Source organism: Bombus affinis, chromosome 5, assembly GCF_024516045.1.
Source record: "Bombus affinis isolate iyBomAffi1 chromosome 5, iyBomAffi1.2, whole genome shotgun sequence".
In the NCBI taxonomy this organism is placed as follows: domain Eukaryota; kingdom Metazoa; phylum Arthropoda; class Insecta; order Hymenoptera; family Apidae; genus Bombus; species Bombus affinis.
Window position 1 is genome coordinate 5,078,200 of NC_066348.1, and position 23,269 is coordinate 5,101,468.

The 23,269-nt window shown below is 37.7% G+C and overlaps 1 protein-coding gene across 3 annotated transcripts in view; it reads left to right on the forward strand.

Annotated features, from left to right (window-relative positions):
- Positions 1–23,269, forward strand: part of LOC126916617 (telomerase-binding protein EST1A-like) — a 147,654-nt gene that overhangs the window by 16,443 nt on the left and 107,942 nt on the right. For all 3 annotated transcript variants that reach the window (XM_050722584.1, XM_050722585.1, XM_050722586.1), the window contains exon 17: positions 13,904–14,049. In XM_050722584.1, coding sequence (XP_050578541.1) covers positions 13,904–14,049 — 146 coding nt within the window. The remainder of the gene's footprint in view (positions 1–13,903; positions 14,050–23,269) is intronic.

Consider the following 23,269-nt stretch of genomic DNA (forward strand, 5'->3'; position numbering starts at 1 on the left):
AACCCTGTAATCTCGAGTTCTAGCTAAAATGGCATGGTCACGGGTGGCGCCTCCTCTTTCTTGTGTGCAGCGGTTGTTCATTTTTCGCGAACTTGTTTAGAATGGGGTATTCTAATGTTCACAATACAGACGAGAACATTTAAAGACCATACGAAAAAACATGATAAATCCATTTTTCTTGATTTCGTGACTATTATGTTGTTTGGTGGTTGAAAACAAGTATTTGAATATGAAATAGTTGAATTCTCTTAAGAATGGATAATAAACGTTGTTTTGTGAGAAAAAGTTGTTATGTTAATTTAACTGAACTAATACTTAATATTTTTTAAACGTTCAAGAGAACGACAAAAACACTCTTGACAAAATCAATAGAAATTGTAATAAATGTTCTTGTATGTTCAACGGCATAAAATCATAGATACCTTCTACTTAGAAGGAGGTTTGTTTCACGGAATTGAAAGGCATCTCCTAAGGCTTCCCGGTAAGGTGTAACAACGTGCACGATGTATCAATCATATAAGAACCTCGATATTGGCGCCGTGGGCGATGGTAATAAGGCTTTAAGCTTGACACCTTATTACAGACCGCCTGGATCTTCTCGCGTTGATGTTGAGATTGATTTAGATGTAATACGTGTCATTCGAGATCCACTTCCTATTATTTCAAGTGTTTTGATTTTTTCACATTGAAATTGTGCCCTTAATGGTCGTGCTGAGACTAGCGGCATTTTGAAAACATCTTATTCTTTGATTTCCTTTTTGTCCGAGTATTTTATAGTGTCGTTATTTGAAAATCTATATAAAATAGTAGAACAAAGAAATTATTTTAAGCCTCGAATTTCGAGTTACTTAATAATTCTTTAGTTTCGTTTAAGTTATTGTAGGGATAAGAAAGAAAACACAATATAAAAAATATAATAATATGAATATAATAAATATGAGAAAGAGATGTGAGAAATAGAAAAAATGCAAGAAAGGAGATCTTAAAAAGGCCTTTAGATCATGTATTAACATGTTTAACGAGAAAAATAAGGGAAGTAATAATTAAAACATTGTAATTGTTGCGATAGCACTACGATACCATATTTCTCACGCATTAATGAATTCTTTATTTAATTATAAACGCAGAATTTCATATTATTAGGATTCCTTTTACTTGAGCCAACTAACGAACGCGTTAAATAATATAGCATCTTGTGAATATATATGAAACTTCTGATTATGAGTTTTCACTTTTTTCACATCCTTGGAAAAAATTCTTGGCATACACAGGATATTCCTATCTTTTTCCGCAAAATGACGTCAGTTTATCTCACAAGTAAAATTAAGGGGAAAGGTGTCGTATATATTATATAGGTTCAAGAATGCTTTCCTAAAAAATTATAACAAGAATTCGAGATATCAAGTTTTCGTTTGATATAATATAAGAACTACCTGGCGATATTTATGCGCGTTAGTTCCATTTCAGTGTTTGCTACTTTCGCCCGTTCTTATAAATACGAAATAGACAAATGTCATTGAAATGGAATTAACGCATGCAAATATCGCCGATCTGTTCTTACATTATACATGAATGCTAGCTAGTTCGCTGTTATTTCAAATTCTTTGTTATAACTTTTTAACAAAGCATTTTCGAGCCTATATTTATATGACATTTTTCCCTTAATTTTATTCATAGAATAAACTGACATCTTCTTGCAGAAAAAATAGGGACACTCGTACACAAATATATTTGGTTCAATTTCTGATTTTTTACGCTTCTAACTCATTTAACTCAAGAGATGTACAAGGTATAAATAGAAAGTAAGTACAATGAGCCACATATGGATCAGCAGACTGTGAACGTGCTAATAATTATGATCATAAAAAGGTATCAAGCTAGATGATCTCGATCTTGATCTGGCGTGATACATTGATGGCAGTGACCGGGCCATTTAGATCTTGTAATCGAGATAATATCCAGTCGCATTATATTTCTATCGCGGCAGTTCGATATTAATAGCCAATTAATCGTTACCTGTAATCAGGTAACATCGTTACATCGATCCAATGGGCGTATAGAACGTGACGGTGGAATTGGAGAAAGTGAGGATAATTTGTTTGCGTTCGATGGTTGCTCGTGTTTCTTTCCTCCTCGCGAGATAAACGCTTACATTATATTCTTTTTGGAAAACGAAGCTAAATCATTGGTGGATTATGCGTACGTCGTAGTCTCTTGATTTATCGATTTGATCTTGTGGAGGGTGGTTTGAGAAGATCCGAACGCGTGTTTCTTCGCGATGAGTTATCATTCAAATTGTAGGTTCCAGTGAGTCGTTTAAGCGGTAATCTCCTTTACTGGCTGATCTTGTCGTGTTCGAAAACGTAATGGAGGATTGGTTATAGCTACGTTTCTGTTAAGTGGTTCTCGTGTTATGAACTTTGCTTTTCATTAAACTTTTATGTGTTGTGTAACCTTGTTGCATAAATCATACCCTTTAATACGTGTAATTTCAGTTCGCTGTTTTATGCAGGTAAATTTACTACGGAATTATCGCATCGATATAAAGAGTTGACCGGTTGATTTTAAATGTTACAGTATTTCGTAATTTTTCGAATATTTTGTTGTGTTATTTCTATTTAACACAGCTTCATATAATAAAGCATTATTACGTAATAAAATTTATTGTTAAGGGCTGATATGCTGTTTTGATATGTAATTGACGTTCGTAATTCCGAGCCCTTTTGCTCCTCTTTTATTACTTAAGAACCTCTTCAACCTTAGATTATTTAATTTTAAATTACACTCAGACGAAGGCTTCTCTAAACTCATAATTTAAGTGGATACATCAACGAAACACATATTTAGTCGTAACGTACTGTGCTAAGCTTCCTAATAGATAATTTAAATTTATAGTCTGGTGATTCCATAAGAAGTCAGTAAGCGCTGCTTCTAGTCATTAATTTGCCATTAATTTCACACTTTGGTAAAATTTCACATACTGTTACTATAAATTAATCAAACTGTCTACCTGCTATTTGTATATGTTATTATATTTATGAACGGTATTACAAATACATATCCTCAAGTTATGAGACATAATAAAGAATCAATTTTGACAACATACCGCGTTTCATAACTGTATATAAATATATAATACGACATATAAAAATAGAAAATTGATTAATTTTATAATTGTGAAACGCAAAGTAGGCACAAATATCATTTCTCAACAGCATTTAAAAGAGCATCGTTATCTCTATTGCCAATAGAGTCTCGCATTGTTCCATTTGTCGTAATCAAGGTATCGTTCTCTCGAAAGATTCGATTCGGTTTGTTAAGTATCAATGATGCAAGGTGGCTCGTTACAGCGAAGCATAAGGTCTCTCCGTGTGGGGCAACGCGCAGTAGCGTTGGCATCCTGACCTTAGCCTCTTACTTACACGACGACCTTACCGCGCCGAGGTGATTTCCTGATGTACGCCTTCCTCTGACGTTACCAGTTACTTATTGAGAGAACTGGGCAATCGCGACGGGACCTAGCGATTTATGGCATTCTTCGAACGGGCATAAATTTGAAGGAACGCAACTGCGTGCCGCGACGCACGCGACGATAACCCCTGACATCGGAAAAGTATTTTCTGGTTTTTCTGTAATTTGCTGATGATGACTATGAGTGGATACGTAGTTACTTGGGAAATATCGTTGTGTTAATGGAGGATAAAAGGACGCGTTCACCGCTTCTGATAGTTAAGTGGAGACTTCAGTATTTCTAAAAATACGTTTTTGTTTTTTCTGTAGCTGAAATTCCTTGAAAAATATCATTGCGTTAATGGAGTATAGAAGGCCACGTCTTTTTCTCTTGATAGTAAAGTGGAGGGTTAGGAATATTTAAAACATATTTTTCTCTTTTCGGTATTTTCTTGATGAAGAGTATGAGAGTAGATATGTTGAAGTTACTTGGGAATTATCGTTCTGTTAATGGAGGATAGAAGACTGTTTTCTGTTCTCCGATAAACGTAAAAAGTAAACAGGTGATCGAAATAGTTTTAAAGAAATTAGAATGTCATCGAGAACACAAATTACAGTGAAATAAACTTCACTTTCATCTCACAAATTATCATTATCTTTCACCACTTATCTCCGATTGTAATATTTTTCCTTTCTACATCCCTTTACCTAAACCTGATCAAAACGAAAGCTAAGTTACAGATCTAATTTACATTTCAAATTCCTAGTTTCTCTTTTCCTCACTGTCCCAAATTCCAGTCAATAATCAAATCCTCTATGTACTACAACCATCTATTATTGTATTCGATCTTAACCTTCGAACCATACTTCCCACGAGAAACTTCCACTAACAAGAAAAAGAACACCGAGAAGAAGCAGACGAAGAAGAAGAAAAAGCTTCGTTCCAAATTCAAACGGTCAGGGAGAGAAAGAATATGAGAGAGAGAGAGAGAGAGAGGAGCCATAATGGGAACAGGTATATAGCAGCACACGATCTCCGATCAGGTTTAAGAAAAATGGCAATCCCTCCGCTGCGCTGGAGAAGTTCGAGGATAATCCGTTAGCGCGATTATCCGGTGATCAAAAGCAGCGAAGTCGGTCTACGTCCCGCGATAGAGGGAAGTCCGTACCTACACTATTGCTTAAAAGTATTCAGATACTTGCGTGTGCGCTGACTTCGAAATTTATTGTCGTTCATGCGATTTCCCTGTGGTAAACAGATCTACAGAAGTAAATCATCCGTTTCTCGACAACCAAACGTTAATTACGTTATCTCTAAAATGAAACTGAGAAATTTACGAAGAGTCAAGTTGATCGTTTTGGTGTTTGGAAGGCTCGGTTACTATTTCCTTACTAATTTGTACATTTTGGTAAAATTCACATACTGCTGTTACAAATTTACCAAGGTGATCGAATACTTTTGAACGATAATGTACATGACAAGGAGGATAGATAAAGCCTTATGAAGAGCAAGGAGAAAAGAGTTATTCGCGAGACGTAGAGAAAGGGGCGATCGTGGAGGTGGAGGAAGACGAAGAAGCTGGAAACTTAATGCTCGTGGTACCGTGGCCACGCCGTCGCTATATCGGCGAGGAATGGTTATGGTGCCCGGCCCACGCAATCCGTGGGTCATGGACCATGAGCTATGAAACACGCCGGAATACCCCGTTATGCGCTAAAGTGCAAACTTGTTAGTCATAGAGTTGCTTGGTGTCGATGGGACATTGGGGCCTTAGCTTGCTGCTCTCTCGACGCCGCGGCATCGACGCAACGAGCTCGTGCTCGAGGAACGTGCTCGTGTTGTAGGTGTAGTTGAGACTGCCCCTGGTACTCTCTCTTTCTTTCTCCTTTACTTCTTCGTCCGTTCTGCCGTGGTCTTTGTGCAAGTATTACCGTAGTTCTTTGCACTACGACACAGAAACTCCGACCGCATCTCCGTGACACGGCGACCGTGGGTCGTGGGGATGCCGTTATGCCCTAAAGTGCCATTCTCCCTCTTCCTCCAGCCTCTCTAATCCTCGTTCTCTATCTGTCGGCTTTCCTGTTCCTTTCAGTCCCCACGCGCTCGAGGGTTCATCGGGTTCCCTCGTGATTCCGCGCACCGCGTGAGCTCATTGTGTGTTGCTAAGTGGAATCGCGAAGGCAGGCGCGGGCTTTTGGTAATTCCGATGTCAGAGGTCGGGGCTTGAGAAATATGTAATGGTGGCTTCAATAGCTCGATTGGCAAGGGTGATTCGTAGATTGCGAATCTCTATGCAAATTCATATTTTTTCTTTTATAAATGTCACATATGAAAGATGGAATTTAAATAAAGATTTATTCCAGTTTGTAGATATTCTAAAGATATTCTTCGATATTTTTTATATTTTTTCCTTGTGTTTCGAAAGTTTCGGATCTCAAGAATAGTACGAAGATACGAATTTCGGGGGATTTCGAATATCCCATTCTTACTTAAACACGGAAAACTTGAAATATTTCAATGTATCTTGTAAAAAGAAAAAAATGCAAAATAAACTTCTTCCACTTTCCTCCGGATTGAGTAAATCTCGGCGAGACTGGACGACTGTCCTCGTGTCAAGTAGCGGAAGAAGCTTATCGCATGGAGACGCGGCGCATAACAATTCGAGCAACAACCTGGTCGCTCTACCATAGCTCGTATCTCTTTGTCGAGCTAATGGCGAATCACGGAGGTAGCGGGATGGCCGTGAGCGACAGTTTCACTGTCGTGAGAATAGTCCGTGTTCCATTGGTGGCGAAGGCGCCTCGAAACGGTCGTTGACGGTCTTGTTGACAGTCGGTCGGCGGCGCCGGGAACGTGAAAGCAGTGCGCATTTATCGCAGCCTACGTGATTCACCGATAGTCAACCAATTCTTATTAAGCCGTTGTTACCCAACCCTGTACGTATGCTAATCACGTTTTTAAAATGTCGTAAAGCTAATCGAGTATCGTACACTCGAAAATCCATCAGACTTCTAATCTTGACCAACTGCTATCAGCCGTTCTTTTTGCTATCATAATTTTAACGAAATGATTTTGTTAAACAAGTTTTTCTTTTTAATTAGCTCTCGAGGAATCGAATCTCGAGAAAGGGTAGTTTCATCTCTTAAATTTGAATTACCGCAGTTAAAAAAAGATACGTATCGTAATATTTAGGCTGTTTTTCGAGTCTACGATATTTCGTCCAAATTAAGCCCGGATTGTTCGCGTCCTTTTCTTTTAAGATCAGTCCAGGCTAGCGGACAAACTCTTGTTCCTCGTACAAAGTACGAGCCAGCAGCGGAATAATAAAGCTTTGCTAATGAACAGCCACCGGTACGCGGCATGAAGAATACCGTCCGGTGTTAATAATTACAGCGTGTTTACGCTGCTAACACGTGCGTATTCGAGCTGGCTGAAAACTCGAAGCAACAGAAGTCTCTGGCAGGATTTGCGTGCCAGAAGCGTCTGCCGGAGCCAGTCGAGTTGCCATACCGCGTAACATTATGTACCCCCGTGTAATTACAAACTGTGGATGTGCACGGCTGCGTGCCAGTTCGCAATTCTCCGGGAGGTTAGTTGAAAATCGAGTGGCGATCACCGACTCGGCGAGCAGAACGATCGAAGTTAACGAGTGAACGCGGCGATATCGTTGTTTCGATCACGGGAAGTTGAATTTCAAATGCTCGTCAAGTATTAGGATATCGCAGTCGTTGATTTTAGCGATGAATTTTCTCATATTTTTCATCATTCTTTTCCTATTAAGTCATTTATTCCGATATTATGAAACTTCGATAGTAATAATTTTTATTAAGCTGAAAAGAATAAAGAAGCTTAAGTAGAGCGGTTTAAAGAAGCGGCATTTTATGGGGAGGCTAGTTTATGCACTTATAGACGTTTTAAAAGTGCAAAAATCTATAAGATGCTCGTAATATTAAAAAATGTATTCGATATCCAAAGTGAAGTATGTGTTATAATATTTAATACAAAAAACAAATTTTTATTCAAGTTCTATTTCTTTTATTCTACTTTTTGTTATTCTATCCGATGAACGTACATAAGCAATATATTATGTTTAAAGCACGATTCAAGTTTTCAGTATGACATCGTATCTTCAAATATATATAAAAAAATAAATTAAAAATTGCAGTACTTCAAAATTAATAAAGATTTCTCTGTTGAGATTTGTCTACTCTTTCTGTTCAAAATATACATTTTAAATTTATATTACATATTACTACAAATTTCAATTTTTATATTTATGGTGAACAGCCTTTTAGCCAAATTTTCAATATTTGGAGCTATCTTTTAAAGTATATAAGTAACTTCCGTGGGTTAGTCTGCAAAGCTGATAGAATCGCGAATCTCCCACTTGTATGAGGTAATAGAATGAAGGTATCGTTCGATTCTCGTGTAAATGGTCAAGCGAAACGGTCGAAAGGATGTTCGAGTATCGAGAATCCGTTGAACATTGAGATAAAGTTATTGCTATAAAATTTTCTAAGTGTGTAACTGGATCTCATATTGGATCTGTTACATGGATCCACAAAATGGCTTCAGGTCGAAATAAACAAGCTATTTGACGAAGTCTAGCATCATGAAATTGGAATTCTGTCTACGGAAGTGTAGATTCTTAATAAAGAAGCGGGTTTTATGGCTGTTTCCAGGCAAGCTGAAGTCCATTCTGGATGGTTTCAGATACCTACCTGTTTGGTCTTGACCACAGAACACGTGTATACATATTTCTTTGCATTTGCAATCAATTCTGGTGGAATAGCATGGAATATCTAATACATTCCTATGATTCTTGTGATCTTTTAAATCTCTAACTGAGATCTTTAAATCTCTTTTAATCTCTACTTAATTTTTGGTTGATTAGGAATTTTAGTAGGAGATGTATTTATTGATTGTAAAATACTTTTCATAATGGAAATATTAGGTCATCCCATAAGTTCGTGCCGTTTTTCGTGCGGTTATATACGTTAAGATTGTTTACATACCTTTCAGTTTCATGAAAAAATGTAATCCCCCTCTCGTTGTACAACTTCTTCCCATTTTTCATTATTTCGTCTCGATAAAAGTTCTCTTGTTTTTCTTTAAAATATGAAATGTATACACAAAGGTCGGCACGAACTTATGGGATGACCTAATAGTAGTATGCTATCTTGATCATTTCGCACTAACTGGATAGAAATAATATCGTAACACAGATATTTGGGTAAAATTAATTTTCCTGTGTAATAACAGATCTTAATCACTTTAACGATATGATGGATTAGCTATTCTCGTTGAGTGATTGTAAATTAGGGTTGCACTTAGTTATGTTGCTTTAAAACCTACAATAAGACTTAAATTGCCTGGCTAATACTCAAGTTGAACGGACAATATTATTATAATTATCAGAGTAATGACGGTTTCATTATTCTTGAAATAATAACGAGATCGTTAACGGCTTGCTAACGAATAATAATGAATTGTTTGGTAATTATTATTGCTAGTGTAACGAACTGCATTCAAGTTAGCCTGGTTCAGATATTTCCCATGTATTAATCCTTAACGGTCGTATATACGAGTATGTCATCTATGACGTGATACTTCTCTGTATCAGATGTATGTCTAAAAACTAAAAAATCTCAAGTCGTATTGAATTATGATAGGCTCACAGATGGTATGTATCGCGCAAATCATTGAAATGGCGGTGCAAATATTTTTTGATGCGAAGAAAGACAACTACGTTTACCTTTGTGAAACGTGTAACAAAAAACTATTCCTGTATGTTGGCAAGTGTTTTAAAAAATATTACACATTATATATCAAACGTTGCGTAGCATGTATGAATAAACAATTAAACATTGGTAGCATACGTTGTGATGGAAAAATGTTAAAATAAGTGTTTCATGTGAAATAATGTTATTGCAACACTTTTCACGCAAGCATCGAGTAAAGCGAGGATCTAACAGCAAATCATATACTATTTTAATATAAATGTATATAATTGATAATATATCATTGTATAGAATGTAGAATTACAAATGAACGTCGTAGTTCAAATATTTTATTTATTCTCGTGAATTATACGTATTCCGTATATTTCTATATCTTTAAATTTCCTACAAATGCATGAACATTTGCAATTTATTTATATAATGTTCTCAGTCTTATTGTAGGTTAATAAAAGATTCTATCTTTAAAAATCTGTTAATCTACAGCTTAACATCAAACATCGCACTATATTTTCCGCACCGTCAACCGTCTAAAAGTTACAAGATTGCCAATTAAAATGCGTAAATAAATCAGCCATCGAAGCGACTTAGTCGATCGCATCCCTACAGGGATGAATCTCCCGATCAAGCTAAAAGACGGCTTTACGTTACGAATTCTCTAGTTTGCGAGCCCAGGGGAGATCGAGATCGAGACGTTACTAGCGTAAATTCGCGATAAAGGTAGCACACGGTGCGGCGCGGCACGGCGCCACGAAGGAGAGAACGAGGTTGTGGGAAAGATAGCACCTAGCTACGTGAGATCTCGTCGTTCCTTCGTGGCCGTGTTTACGAGAGGATACGGGCTGTTCAGTAGGTCTCACGGGAGCATCGCGACGATCCGCTTTATCATTCGAATTCAACGGAGCGAGATTAACGTTGGCTCGGAGGACCGTTTGCGTCGGTGTTAATTCGCTTCCTCTCGTTTCTCGCGTCCTTCCCCTTGATCCTCGTCAAAATCAACCGGATCTCGGTGATCTAGCATTATTTCGTGTTTCGGAGATCCGTGTCTAGGTATTTTAATTCGACGATCTTGAGGTTTTTAATTACTCGCGAGATTAGTTTCACGTCTCGTCTTTATCTCTTGGTTTGGTGGAAGGTTTGGTTCTTGGTGGAAGGAAGTCTTGCTTTGTTCATTTTATTCGCATATAGCAGAGTGTCTGCGTTATTAATTCTCAACGTACTTCTTGTAAGTAGCAAAATTTGGCGATAAGATAGAGGATATCAAAATTTTATTATTTTTAATTTAGTAAATTTTACTACAATGTCTTGAATATATTTTCAAATTTGATATAGCCTTTGCGTAATGATAATATTATTTCATTAAAAGAATATAATATTCTATTTTATTAAACAAATCTATTTTTATACTGCGCGACGTACGAAGAATAATGAAACTTCGACCTTTTCTATTTTTATTAGAAATAGATATAGTTCATACGAAGAAAACACTGAAAACTGGTAGTGCAAACACTCTATAATATATTAGTACATATTTCAGACCAACGTCTGGAAATAGTAAGTGGCAGAATTAGCCGGGCTGATATTAATGTTAGTCTTGAGAATCTTCATGTAATTGGTAGCGGTCAGTGGTTTTTTACGAGCGTGTAGAATAAGACATCGAAGTTAGTGTATCAGTGTCAATAAACGATAAATATCCCGAACAGCATTTTAATTACCTTATGGTGCGGTAGGTAACATGGTGCAGCAGGTAACATGGTGCAGTTCAGTTTCGGTTTATTCCATCCATTCATTTGGATGTTGTATTTCATATTAGAAGAGGTACTAGGGTATATACCGACGCATGAAATCGTGCTTACCGCGAAGGTAATCGTAAATTTACGGCGATCTGCTTGCTCAACGTGATTATCTTGAATTTTATGAGGTTAAGCGCTTCTTAAGACCAATTCGTATGCGACCATTTGGACATTTGGAGAAATTACGAGCTTAGAGTATTAGAGAATTATTACGTTCGTTACATAAATTGTTACATATTCACCGTAAGGTTATTCGATATTTCAAACATTTTTCTGATGATCTGAAAATTTGTAGAAATTTCGGGCAATTTTAAATTTCGGAAATTCGAAAGTTTGAGACTCGAAACATTGGAAACTATTATTAATACCATCTAAATTACCAAATCCTATATATTTTACCTTTTGTAACATTTATAATTAAACATTTGGTATATTTATTACTATTTACACACTCACTCAATACACACGAATTCATAAATCCTTCTTCCTTCTCTACCTCCACTCTAGCACATATTTCAAATCCACATCACCTACAACCTACTTACATACATGTAACAGTATCCATCATTAAATCAGAACATTTTACAGCAGTCTTCCTCTCGAAAAGTAACACCATTTCAACGCAAGATTCGTGCGAAGAATATCATCTAAATTGATCAGATACTTTACTCAATGTTCCTTGTTAGCAACAATTCACAAGAACCTGTCTGTTGAATAGTTTTCGTGAAAAGAGGAACAGAGTCGTCGGCTCTTTTGAAGTTCTTCCAGCGTCCATTGCGAAGATCGTGCTGGAGCCGCATTCTGGCAAGTCTGAATCTCGCAAGTTCCGGTATATCAGATGATGTACGGGGTGTTAAAAAAGTGGTCTATATTTATCAAGTATGATTCTAGACGGCAAGACAATGAAGAAAGTTCGTATACAAAAATGTCGTTTGAGGCTTATTTTTTGATCCTATCACTGGTTATGAAACGCACTTGAACTCGAGGAACTATCTTATCGCGAGTCACATCCGCGTCGATGAATTTCCGGTGATGATCACTTGGCGAACGCTTTTAGAATAGATTACGAAAGGGCTGTCCTCGTTAATGAGAGCGCTCGTGTTCCAGTAATTAGCCATAACTCGCATTATCGTTGGCCCGAAGTTATCACAACCCGTCCAATACCGGCGCGGGCGTTCGCCATTTTCTTGCGGACGACGTGTCCAATAAATTCCTCGCATCCTCAACCATCCGATTAACGAGCGGACGAGAATCAGCCCACTTTAATTAGAGTATCCGATTATTTATTTGCGAATTCCACTATAAGTTGCGGCCAGCGAAAACACGCACGAGACCCGAGCGAGAATGCGCCTCGACGTCGAGCGCGCGCCGATTTAATTAACCATACCGCCGTTTTTCCGGCACCGGCAGAATTTATTTCGCCTTCGTAACGGTTCCTCGACGACGTCGTTCCTTCCTCTTCGCTCTTGTAATTACGATGATTTTAACTAGATGGATATGCCAGTTAATATCATGACCGTTGCGTAAGAGGATAACAGAGTCCTTGGTTAACTAGACGAATTGCTTAAACAGTAAGAGCTAAGTAGCGTCTAAAAGTTCTTCGACTTTTTGACGTTTTTTAGAGTGTCATAAACTCAGTATCACTCATTAATATCATTCATATATTCTCAGTATCAATCATTAAGGATTAAGAAATTTACTTATTGTCATTTTCTGTTCTTATAAAGTATTACGCTGGAACAGTTCTTATTTTCTTTAACAAGTCATGTGATTTGATCACTTAACTTACGCAATTTGATCACTTAATCGCCTGATTATCTTTGCAAATAATCGTTTAAAATAGCGAATGACGATGTACGACGCGTTTTAATGTTACGTTTACAGCGCTGAATCGTGAAGAGGATCTGCCTATCTTTTTTGCATTTGCGCGATGTTATACGATGATATTGCTATTGCTTAGTGTGCTATCTTGATCATCAGCTTCACAGAGAATTACAGATACAGGTTTCCTATCTATGTGTTAACATGAGGTAGTAGGATGAGGAGGATGTAACAGGTTAACGATCTTTGACGCTCTTTTAAAGAAATGCGAACGAACTCATTACACAATTTAATACTATATTACCAATACAATGATCACCAGATTTGAACTAAAATTCGACGCCGTTACAAACATCTGCAAATTCATCTTACTTTATTCCGTTCATCTTCATTATTAAAGCTTCGCACGAATCACGTGACTTAATACATAACTCTTGCGAATACGGTACACTTAAATTAATCACTATACTTGAGCAAAAATTGCAACCTACTAGAACCGTTTGCAAATTCACAAAGGCTCTTTTCGCACGAACGAAATTGCTCAGCATCCCACGGTACACTCGTCGAGTATATCTACTTTCACGAAAGTTTCACGAAAGTTTCTCAGATATTCGGGGAAGAAAACAGGAAATATTAGGCGAACGTTGTCCGCCCTTCTTCCATTGTTTTAAAGTTTGCAAGTTGCGGGTCGATGCCCTTATCCAGACCAGTGTGCCTAAAATATGCACGATCTTGCCAGTTGACTGATACGTGCCATGGCTGCCTTTTCATTTATTCATTCACCCTTACCATCGCGGTCGATTTTCTGTCGTTCGTGACTGATTTCACGATGCAACTTCAGAAATAGAACCGTTGGTGCAGTTACCTACCCCTCGTATTTTTTCTTGATTCCCTTTCGAAAATTATATTGCTTGTTCTACTTGTTCTGTGAGACCCTTTTATCCTGCATACGGTAGAATGGAACTAAAATTTGAATTTGACCGATTAATTTTTTGAAGCATTGCGAACTACTCAGGAGCTATTTCGATCGCTTTTATGAATTTTATCGTGATTTCTATAACGTTTCCTAATTTCTAGTGCAATCTATAACTTTGTTTCAGAATGGAGACGTTCCAAGAAGCTGGTGTTCAGATGTTAAAGGAGTTCAGGGCGCTTCTTCAGCATTCGCCGCTGCCTCTTCCGGAGACGCGACTTCTTCAGCTCCTGGCGTTAAACATGTTCGCCATCGAGTCGACGCAGTTAAAGGGTAAGTCGCCATATTTCTTTTCCGCGTGTTTATTTGATCTCCTCTCGTGTTGCTCTTTTCTGTCACGATTCGCGAAACGTGACGTGGAAAAAGGAAGGCAGAAATTTCTCTTCTCTCGTGAAATGTCGAAGATGGAATCGAAAGTTTCCAATTCGCGACTATTATCGTGGAATTATTCATGCAGGGGTCACGTGTGAATTATGTAGGTACGGATGGAATCGATACGTTTGCTGGTTCGCGATTCGAATTTAGATGGATTTGTATAGCACGGTATACAGAATTTCTGAGAAATGGCGAACAATGTTTTTGAGTTTTGAGAATGGATTTTATTGAGTATTATTTGATTATCAAAATATAAAAAGTATTATAAATTAATTTCATCAAATATTGGTTTCTAATAGGATAACACAAAAGGTAATCTGAACGTATTAATTTTACCAGCATCTTTTCTCAGCAAGAAAAAAGCCTATTAATAATTTCATAAACTTCAACTTGGTTTCTACACCTTTTCAATTTCTAAATTGTTAATGTTGATCAAAATTCAAGTAATCCCCAATTGTATTTATTAATATACTCCTTCTTCTATTATTGGCAAATTATTATCTTGATTTGATCATTGCATATGGGGGCTGTTGCTCTTTTATAAACCGTTCACCTGTTTCCTCCAACATAGTTTCCTAATTGCAACCATAAAAAAGGTATGATTTAATCAAGTTATGTGAACCACCGTACACGTTACAAGGATATTGCTATCATTTCTTATATATTGGCGTGCCTTCCTACATCGAGTTATGCTCAATTTCTCGCGCATATATACGTTTCTATGATAAACAACATGTAATGTAAATCAAGAAAATCGTAATTTCAATAAACTGTAAGGACATCTCTCGAGTAGTACCTAGTCTCGTCGTCATTCTTGATTCTCAAACTCCCGCGTCCTCGAGACTACTAACGGGTTCGTAAATTGAAATACCACACCTAATGGCGGTCGTTCTTCAAACATCCTCTTAGCCGCCGAAAGTGAATATTTCTTCCTTTGTTAACACTTTACTGACCACTGACGGTTCAACAGTATACGCACGTCCGACCAGCAGCTCAGGCACAGATTCTCTCTGGCGCCGGCTCTGTTTCGGTTTAGAATCTCTAATACCATTCTTTTCGTTTATTGCGAACGGTAAGTTTTTCAAATTGGTATAAAACTGTGGAAGCTTACAAAGCAACGCAACTGACGCAACTGAGCAAGGTACCTTAGCACTAAATAACAAATTACTGCTCAAATAATGAGAAAAATTGTCGATGACCAAATCCGATTAATAGGCTATCGGTCGATAAAGTGTTAATTAACACGCAGAATCACCACTCGGTAAGCGATAGAAAATATTCTACCTAATTCCTCTATTATACTCATAGTCGAAAGGAAGGAACCTTTTGAAAATCCTTTTCCAGGATGAAAGCGATGTAAATTGGGAAAAGTTAGGTCGATGATATAAGATGGTCGCATATTGTACGCTTTCTCTTGTAGTGTTCGTGTATAAAAAAGAGGAAAGGAACCAATGAATAGGATAAAAGAATGTATAAAAAATACGATTAATATGGCGAGAAGCGAAACGACTGATCGAAATTACGTCCCCACGAGGAAGGCAATCGAAGCAAGGAAAAAGCTTGGCTGATGATACGACATGGTTGGACGTTGCAGTGATAGATCGATAAAAGACACGGGTTCGCGCTTGTTCGCGAGAGGATAAGTCGGCACTGTTGGAAGGCGGAGAAGAAAGTTGTTACGACAACGTTGTAACCGGCACTTTAGATCGAATCTCTTTCACGGTCACGTCCGTCTCTCGTTATTTAACGTTGGTACGTAAGCCCCGCTCCGTGGCCCGTGGCTTTATTGTTTCACGTCGTTCTGTCGGTGCTTGGCAGCGGCGGACGGCCGCGATAAATCAGAATAACGACTACGCCTGCTGCCAAAACCCATTCGAATTCAATTCGACGTATCGTCCCCGAGGATCTTCTCGTTTTCAGACGTATGTATACGCTCTGTCGATACAAACTGCTTTGTCTTGTCTTTGCCCCGTATATCAAAGTCTCTTTATCGAATCGGAGCATAAAACGCATTCCTGTACCTTCTTGTCGGATTCTCTGTGATGGTTTCGCGAGTGTAATGATTTTTATTTTGTTAGCGTTTCACGTTACGTATAATCGTACGAGTTATTGTGTCATTAACTGTGAATTAATCGTCAGCATCTGTTTTTCTATTTAGAGAATGACTCGTGAGATGTTAGTTTACATGGACTTTATAGTTTTCGATTTTACGATTAATCGTTGGATTCATCGTTTGATGTGTTAAGTGGGATTTTCAAAGTGGTTCTGTAGAAGAACAATGGCTGATACATGGGGTTCAAGCTTTTAATACGTTTAATCTCTTCAATGTTATAATAAATAGAGGAAATGAAAGATAAAAGATTCTTACAAGGAAGATTTATATATCAAAGTTAATCATTTTGTTGTCAGTATTTCTATTTTCAACTAGATTTTTCTTTGTGTAATTGTTTCTGTTACATAAATGTTAGAACATTCATTGAAAGCAAGATAAGTTCAAAGTAATGGAACGAAATCTTTTTCTTTTCCTTCAATATTCACGAATGTTGATTGTTTCTTGGCTCTGTGTATCTCATAAATGATTCTACAGATAAAAAATAAATATTTCTCGATAATTTACAAAGGACTATTCAACGTTTCAGTCAAAGGCACGTGTACCCAACGCGTAATATTCCTCGGTATGGTTCTTTATTTCGAATATTATTTACGGCTGGAAGTCTTTCGAGTCTTCGATCTTCAAAAAATTCGTAGGAGTGTCGTGGGCGTGAAATGGTGGTCTGCCATTCCATTCGGATGTATTTATACTCTTTCAAAACGCGGCGTTCGTAAATTTCTATGGCAACGCGGCTAGTTTACGACTCAATACCCAGAAGAAATTCTCGACGACGTAAAATCGAAGGGGATGAATGCGCGGGCTTCGCACTGCCCAGTCCGATGCTCACGTTTTCACCATTTTTTATTTTACGTGCTATCCGCTCCCTAGATTACGTTTCGCGCTCGAGTTTTCCGATTTCGAGATCGTCGAGATGGTCGTTTTATTCCATTCCGCAAGTGCACCGACTTTGTTCGAAAGAACGCCGAGAGAATTTGCTTGCCCGCGTAGGTAGGTGTAATATTAACATTTTTGGAAGTAAATTTTTGGTTTGATTCGGACGTTGATTATTTCCATACGTAACTTAAAGGTGTATAAAGTTTGCTGTAAGAATCTAAAAAATTATTAGCGGTGACTGGGTTTATGAATAATTTCAATAGAATTAATTGGCGTTTCAAAACATTTTTTAATATCTTTAATACATTTAGAGAAGTCTTAATTTACAGGTTTTTTTCTATCGTATATTTTATAATATCGGTAAAGTCTGCTAGCAAAAACTAGATAGGAAACGGAAATTAATTACGTTTTGGTAACTAAAACGAAAAGAAAGCGTGCGTGTATTCCTCTACCATTCTTTAATATTCTCAACCCTGCGAAACGAACGTTTCTTACGATTTCCTGTAATTCCTTTAGATTTCAACCGGATTACCGCGTCCAGGTAACTTTGTTTAATGTCCCTTTGAGTCATCCTCAGAGCGACGTGACTCAACGCCGCTGGAGCGGTGTACAAAAGCAACAGAAGCAGCCAGGGCATTCCAGGTTTTTGCGGCTGCGTGCAGGTGCTAGCCCCATATAATTATCGCTAATTCCTACACGAGAGCGAAACCCTGGTCAAGGACTCCTGTCTGTTCTCTTTCTCTTTCATTCGAAGACGAAAGCCACACTGAGTCATCAGCAGGGTTTGAACTTTTGCTGCTCTATTTCCGATGTAAAACCGTCTGCGCGGATCTTTTGCACCTGCACCCTTTTCTTTTTTTCCGCTGGCCATTTAACTGCGTAGTTTCGTTGCAGAAGAACACGTTCCTCCGGCGAAAACTCTTCATCCACACATCTCCGACTCGTTTCCACGGAAACCCTTTAGCGTTCTTTCATTAAAGCCATTTCCGCGTATACCAAACGTGTCTTCATCCTCGTTTCCTTCCTCTTCTCGTATCCTAATATTATTTGCAGAGATCCTTCTTGCAGCATAGTAATAGAATCGTCTAGCGTATTCAGGATTCTAGACATTTTTAGAACAGCTTGTTCAAATTTTCTTGAATGGCCAGGATTCACGAGATGGATTTGGAGTTGTAGAGATCCACACGAGACTCGATAGGTTCTTGTTTTATTGGGATAGTTCTTATTAAATGGTCCATTGTCCGAGAGTTAACACTACCGCATTCTTAAAACCATAATCATCGAACTATTTTTTTTACACTTTCTTGTCTTCACTAATAAATAATATAGATCTTACATACAATGTCGATAATACACTTCTTTTCAAATCGTACGTATTTGAACATCTATGCAACACGATTGGTTTGAATCAAATCATCGATCTTACTGCGTCTAACGGATCAGTTTATGGCTTTCTCGACTTGGTGATAGGCTATAGTACACTTTAATTATCTAGCAGCTCGTATGATCAAACATAGAGAAGTACTTCCTGATCATTGGACGTGGTAGAAACCGATCGAGAGTGACAGAGATACAGCCTGACACTTGCCAATGAATAACCTCATCTTTGGCACGCTGATGGCCGTGCAATTGGCCAGCCAGTAATTGAAATCATAAACACCGCTAGTAATGGGCCATTGCGTTTATGGACTCGTGTCGACACTGTCTGCGGTCGGATGTCGCGGACCACCAGGGTCCTGACTTCATCATCCTTAAACCGCCACGGCGCATCCTTGTGGTCTGTTCTATCGATTTTCAGTCGGCCCTTTCGCCTCTTCCGAGTTACGAACGCTATCTTAATGCCCAGTGATAATTACGCTTGGTGCACAATCTTTTATTGCCTTACGTTTGTAGATTCAGGCGATGTGTCTATTACATCTTCTGGTACCATTTTTGAATCAAAGAAAAATTAAACATACACACGCATTCCTCAGGAAGTTAACATTCGAGAAGATCTTGATCTTGATTGGTGAACGACAGAAAAAACAGGAAATCTTAAAATCTTCTATGTTCGTCTCGAACGCTTCTTCACGCAGATTTCTAATTATTTCAATAAATTTTGTATTATACGATTTGGTATTAAAGCTGCTCTCTCAATAGAAGCGTAAAATCACACTCACAATTACTTTTCACGAGGCAACGAGGTGGAGAGAGAGAGGGAGAGAGAGAGAGAGAGAGAGAGAGAGAGAGAGAGAGAGAAAATCTTAAATCTGCAAAAAAGCGAATCGAATCCCACCGGTACAAGACGTCGTTCGCATTCGTCCTCGGTGGAGGACTGTATTTTTCAACGATTTTAATCTCCTATTCGCCGCGATCGTAACTTTTTCATACACGTGTTTCACCCTGTAAAAACGAAACATCCGTTTTCTCGGGTCGAAGCATCGAGTCATCCTTGAGACATCCATCAGATCCACTTTGTCGCCGATGGAATTGAAAGCACTCGAGGAGTCGTCTGTATAGCCGAGTGGTAGCCGAAGATATTGCACACGGGGCAAGATAATCCACGTCTTGGCCGTGGCTACTTGATGATGAAGAGATTCCTCTGCGGAAAAGGGTAAATGACCTTTCACGGCACCTAGCCGCGAATATACTTTGCTGCTTTCGAACCATCGGGTTCAGTTGTTACCAATCAAGCCAGGATCTAAGAAAGGCAGCGTCCAGATTACAGGATAGCTATCGCTAGAATCGTAGTTTTCGTCGTTTGATTCGCCTTTTGATTCCATTTGGCTGCCATAGTTCAGACTCTACTTTGTCCAATATCGCGGTACAATGTGTGTATTTAGCATAATTTCTATGTCTACTTTTTGCTTAGATACATAGCTTATTACGTGGAATTTATTGAGTTATTCACCGCGTGGATCATCATTTATTTTATTCCTCTTCTTTACTTTATTTTTGTTTTAATTTCGTGGAGTTATTTTAAGACGAGAATGTGGATACATATTCTTTCTGAAGGATCGTTTTCTAGGTTGGGGTTAAACATTGTTAATTGATTTCAAGGAGCTAAGGATTTTTAGATTTTTATTGATTTCTCGTCTTCTTCTCTTCGTTTCTTTATCTTCTCTATTAACCCTTTAGAATAAGGGTAATAAAACTATGAGAAACGATTTAATAAATATTCATTCCTTCTTCTTTTTATGAATTATTTACATTGGGAAAAGTAAATTCATATAATATAATATCCACAGTTAAAGTTCATCATCGGGAGATTTTGCTTTATTGATCATCCATTTTTGTCTATAACCAAATACTAAAATGAACTTGATAAAAATGTGTTGAAAATTCACGTACGTGAAATATATTAACGTAAAATTAATTACTCTTTTCAGTATCTCATCAAAATCGTTAAATCAGTATAAAAAATCGCATTAAAGAGCAGAAATGTATATCGGTTTTCCATTTCCTGGAACAATTTACGATAAACCTGTCAGTCGTTCAAATGGGATTGGAGCGCGAAACGACAAACGAGTCGCTTGATGAAAATTGGCACGTACGAATGGAAATACGATCGATACGGATGCAGTAAAAATCGTGATAATATAGTGTACTAGACGTGTTCGTATAAGTATAACGTCGCTAATGTTCCATTCGTATCGTTACCTTCGCGACCACTCGGATTCAGTTTTCCTTCAACGTGATTACTTTGATAACAGCGCAAGATCGATGCTGATTCGAACGTGTACCGTCGCATTGTACATGAGTTATTCGACAAGGAATCTTCTCTTTCCCTTATAAATAGCGCTCGTCTGAGCGGTTCTTCTCGTATCTTTCTTAAGCCAAGTTCATACTTAATAAAACGACGTCGAAGAACATGATTTACAGCTTGTTGATACATCGAAGGAAAAGGAATTGTAGCGATTTACGTTTTCTCTTTTTATGCTGTCTTTTTTCTTTCGTTTATCATTTGTAGCGATTGTATTATATTAGAAATACGATTATGATTGTATTGTTCTCTGTCGAAATATTTTCTTTGATATAGATTTCGTAGGATGATTGTGGATAGCAGATAAAATAATAATTGTTTCATCTCTACAATATTGTAGTAGTACATTGGTACAGAAATAATGTATTATATCATCTCAGTACTTCATTCATGTTCTCCGTCTTTGCAAGCTTCTTCATCAGGTATAAACCCGGCTTTATCCTTGTCCCGTTCGTCCATTCATTTTGTCTGCTCGTTTTACCTCGAAGCACCTTGTAAGCTATAGCCTGCACGGTAATCGGATCTTCGAAGGAGATAACTGAATTGGAAAAGATGGTCAATCCAGGGACCAAAAATCGTAGCACGAATGAAATTCAATCGGGGGTTGTACGAGGGCAGTCATCCCGCTTCATTTGGTCGATCCATGTCAGCTCTGTGATTCGACGTTTGGGAAAAGAAAGATCGCAACCGAGATATTTATATCCTCGGCAGCTGCACCTAGTCCCGAAAAGTCGAAGAACTCAAGTACACTTCAAGCGTATGAAAGAAAACTTACTTTATTTTCGATTGATCTTCAACGTAAAATCACCGCCTTGTTGATTGTATCATGATTACTGGGACACCCTGTATTGTTGTCTACCAGAAAGGAAGATTATGTATTGTAGAAAAACAGAAGCATGTTTATAGCCATTGTACCGATATACAATGCGTCTGAAGCTTATAGGAAATCTCGCCATAAGACAGAGCATCTTCACGTTAGAGTTTATCTAATTACGTCTAACTGTACCGGATATCAGACGAGTATTATTTGCGATAATACGATAGACATAGCTAGCTAATTCCCTCATCATTTTGTGGGTAATTCCCTCGAACCCCCTCTCGTTATCTTCATCGTACCGTTGCGTTGTATACTTCGTCTCGTGCGAGGAGACTATCAGCCGATTTCCTACGTTGTAACTTTATTCTCATATATCAGAAGGATTGAAGGTATCTTAGCGATTCGCTGATAGAAATAAGGGAAGATGAAGTGAAGATAAGAGGCAGAGACCGGGCGTAGTATAGTGAATTCAGTTATTCAATTATTGTTTCGGTGGAAGAAATACCGTTGCAGATTAGTAGCGTGCGAAGGATTTTTGTACTGTTGATTTCAATGGCTTAGAAGACGGAAGTCGAAGAAGTTTTACCTGGTAATTGAGAAAAACGATTGGTTTGATCGCAATTTCATCTGAGCGATCTAGCGAATTTTTAGATCGGTTGAAAGATGAAGATGAGAAATTGGAATGAATCGAAAGTGATAAATAAATAGAAATTGATGTTCACAGAAGAAGATCGATGAAGATTTTATGGAATAGTTCGAAGTACGTACAAATATTCGATATAATTCGATGAAATAGATCGAAATGTTCATAAACTTTTTTTTTTTATTCAGAATTAACGCTGTGCGCAGTTAAATGTATGCCTAATTATAATAATACTATAGTAAATCGTGATACTTTAAATCCCGAAAAACCTCGCGTTTCTTTTTTGGGCGCCGAACGTGGCCACCAAAAGCTGACTAAATATATCTATGTCCAAGGATTACATTACCAAGGAAAGTAACTGGAAGTGTACAACTGGGAGGAAGTTAATTCTTCATAAAAAAAGGAATCGAAAATATACAATTTTACTTCTTCTACGCGAAACTTTGTTTTTAAGATGTGTATTATTTTTGAACATATTCACCTAATGTTATATATAAATGGAAATATACTATAATATACAATATATTAATATAATACCATCATATAGATAATAATCAAAGTGATACGACGAAGATAAATAAATTTGATAAAAGTCGACATTCATGTTTCCAAAAGCTTCTGCGTATAAGTATAGTTGCGAAAGGTAGAAATGAAATTTATCCCGTTATTTTATCAGGTTTGGTAGAGTTCTAACATTAAATAAGACTAAGAAGTTATAAGGCGAGAAGTCAAAAAAGAAAAAAGAAGAGAAAGAAAAAAAAAACACAAGAATTTATCATTCCTCCTCTATCAACACAAAAATGCACGACCTCTTGATCTCTATGAAAGTAGCCCGTGAGGCTAGTATGAAACGCGTGCAAGGGCGTCGCGCTCCATTAATAACCGCGACAGCAGGCCTCGTGACTTACTACGTTGGCGGCAGTGAAATTC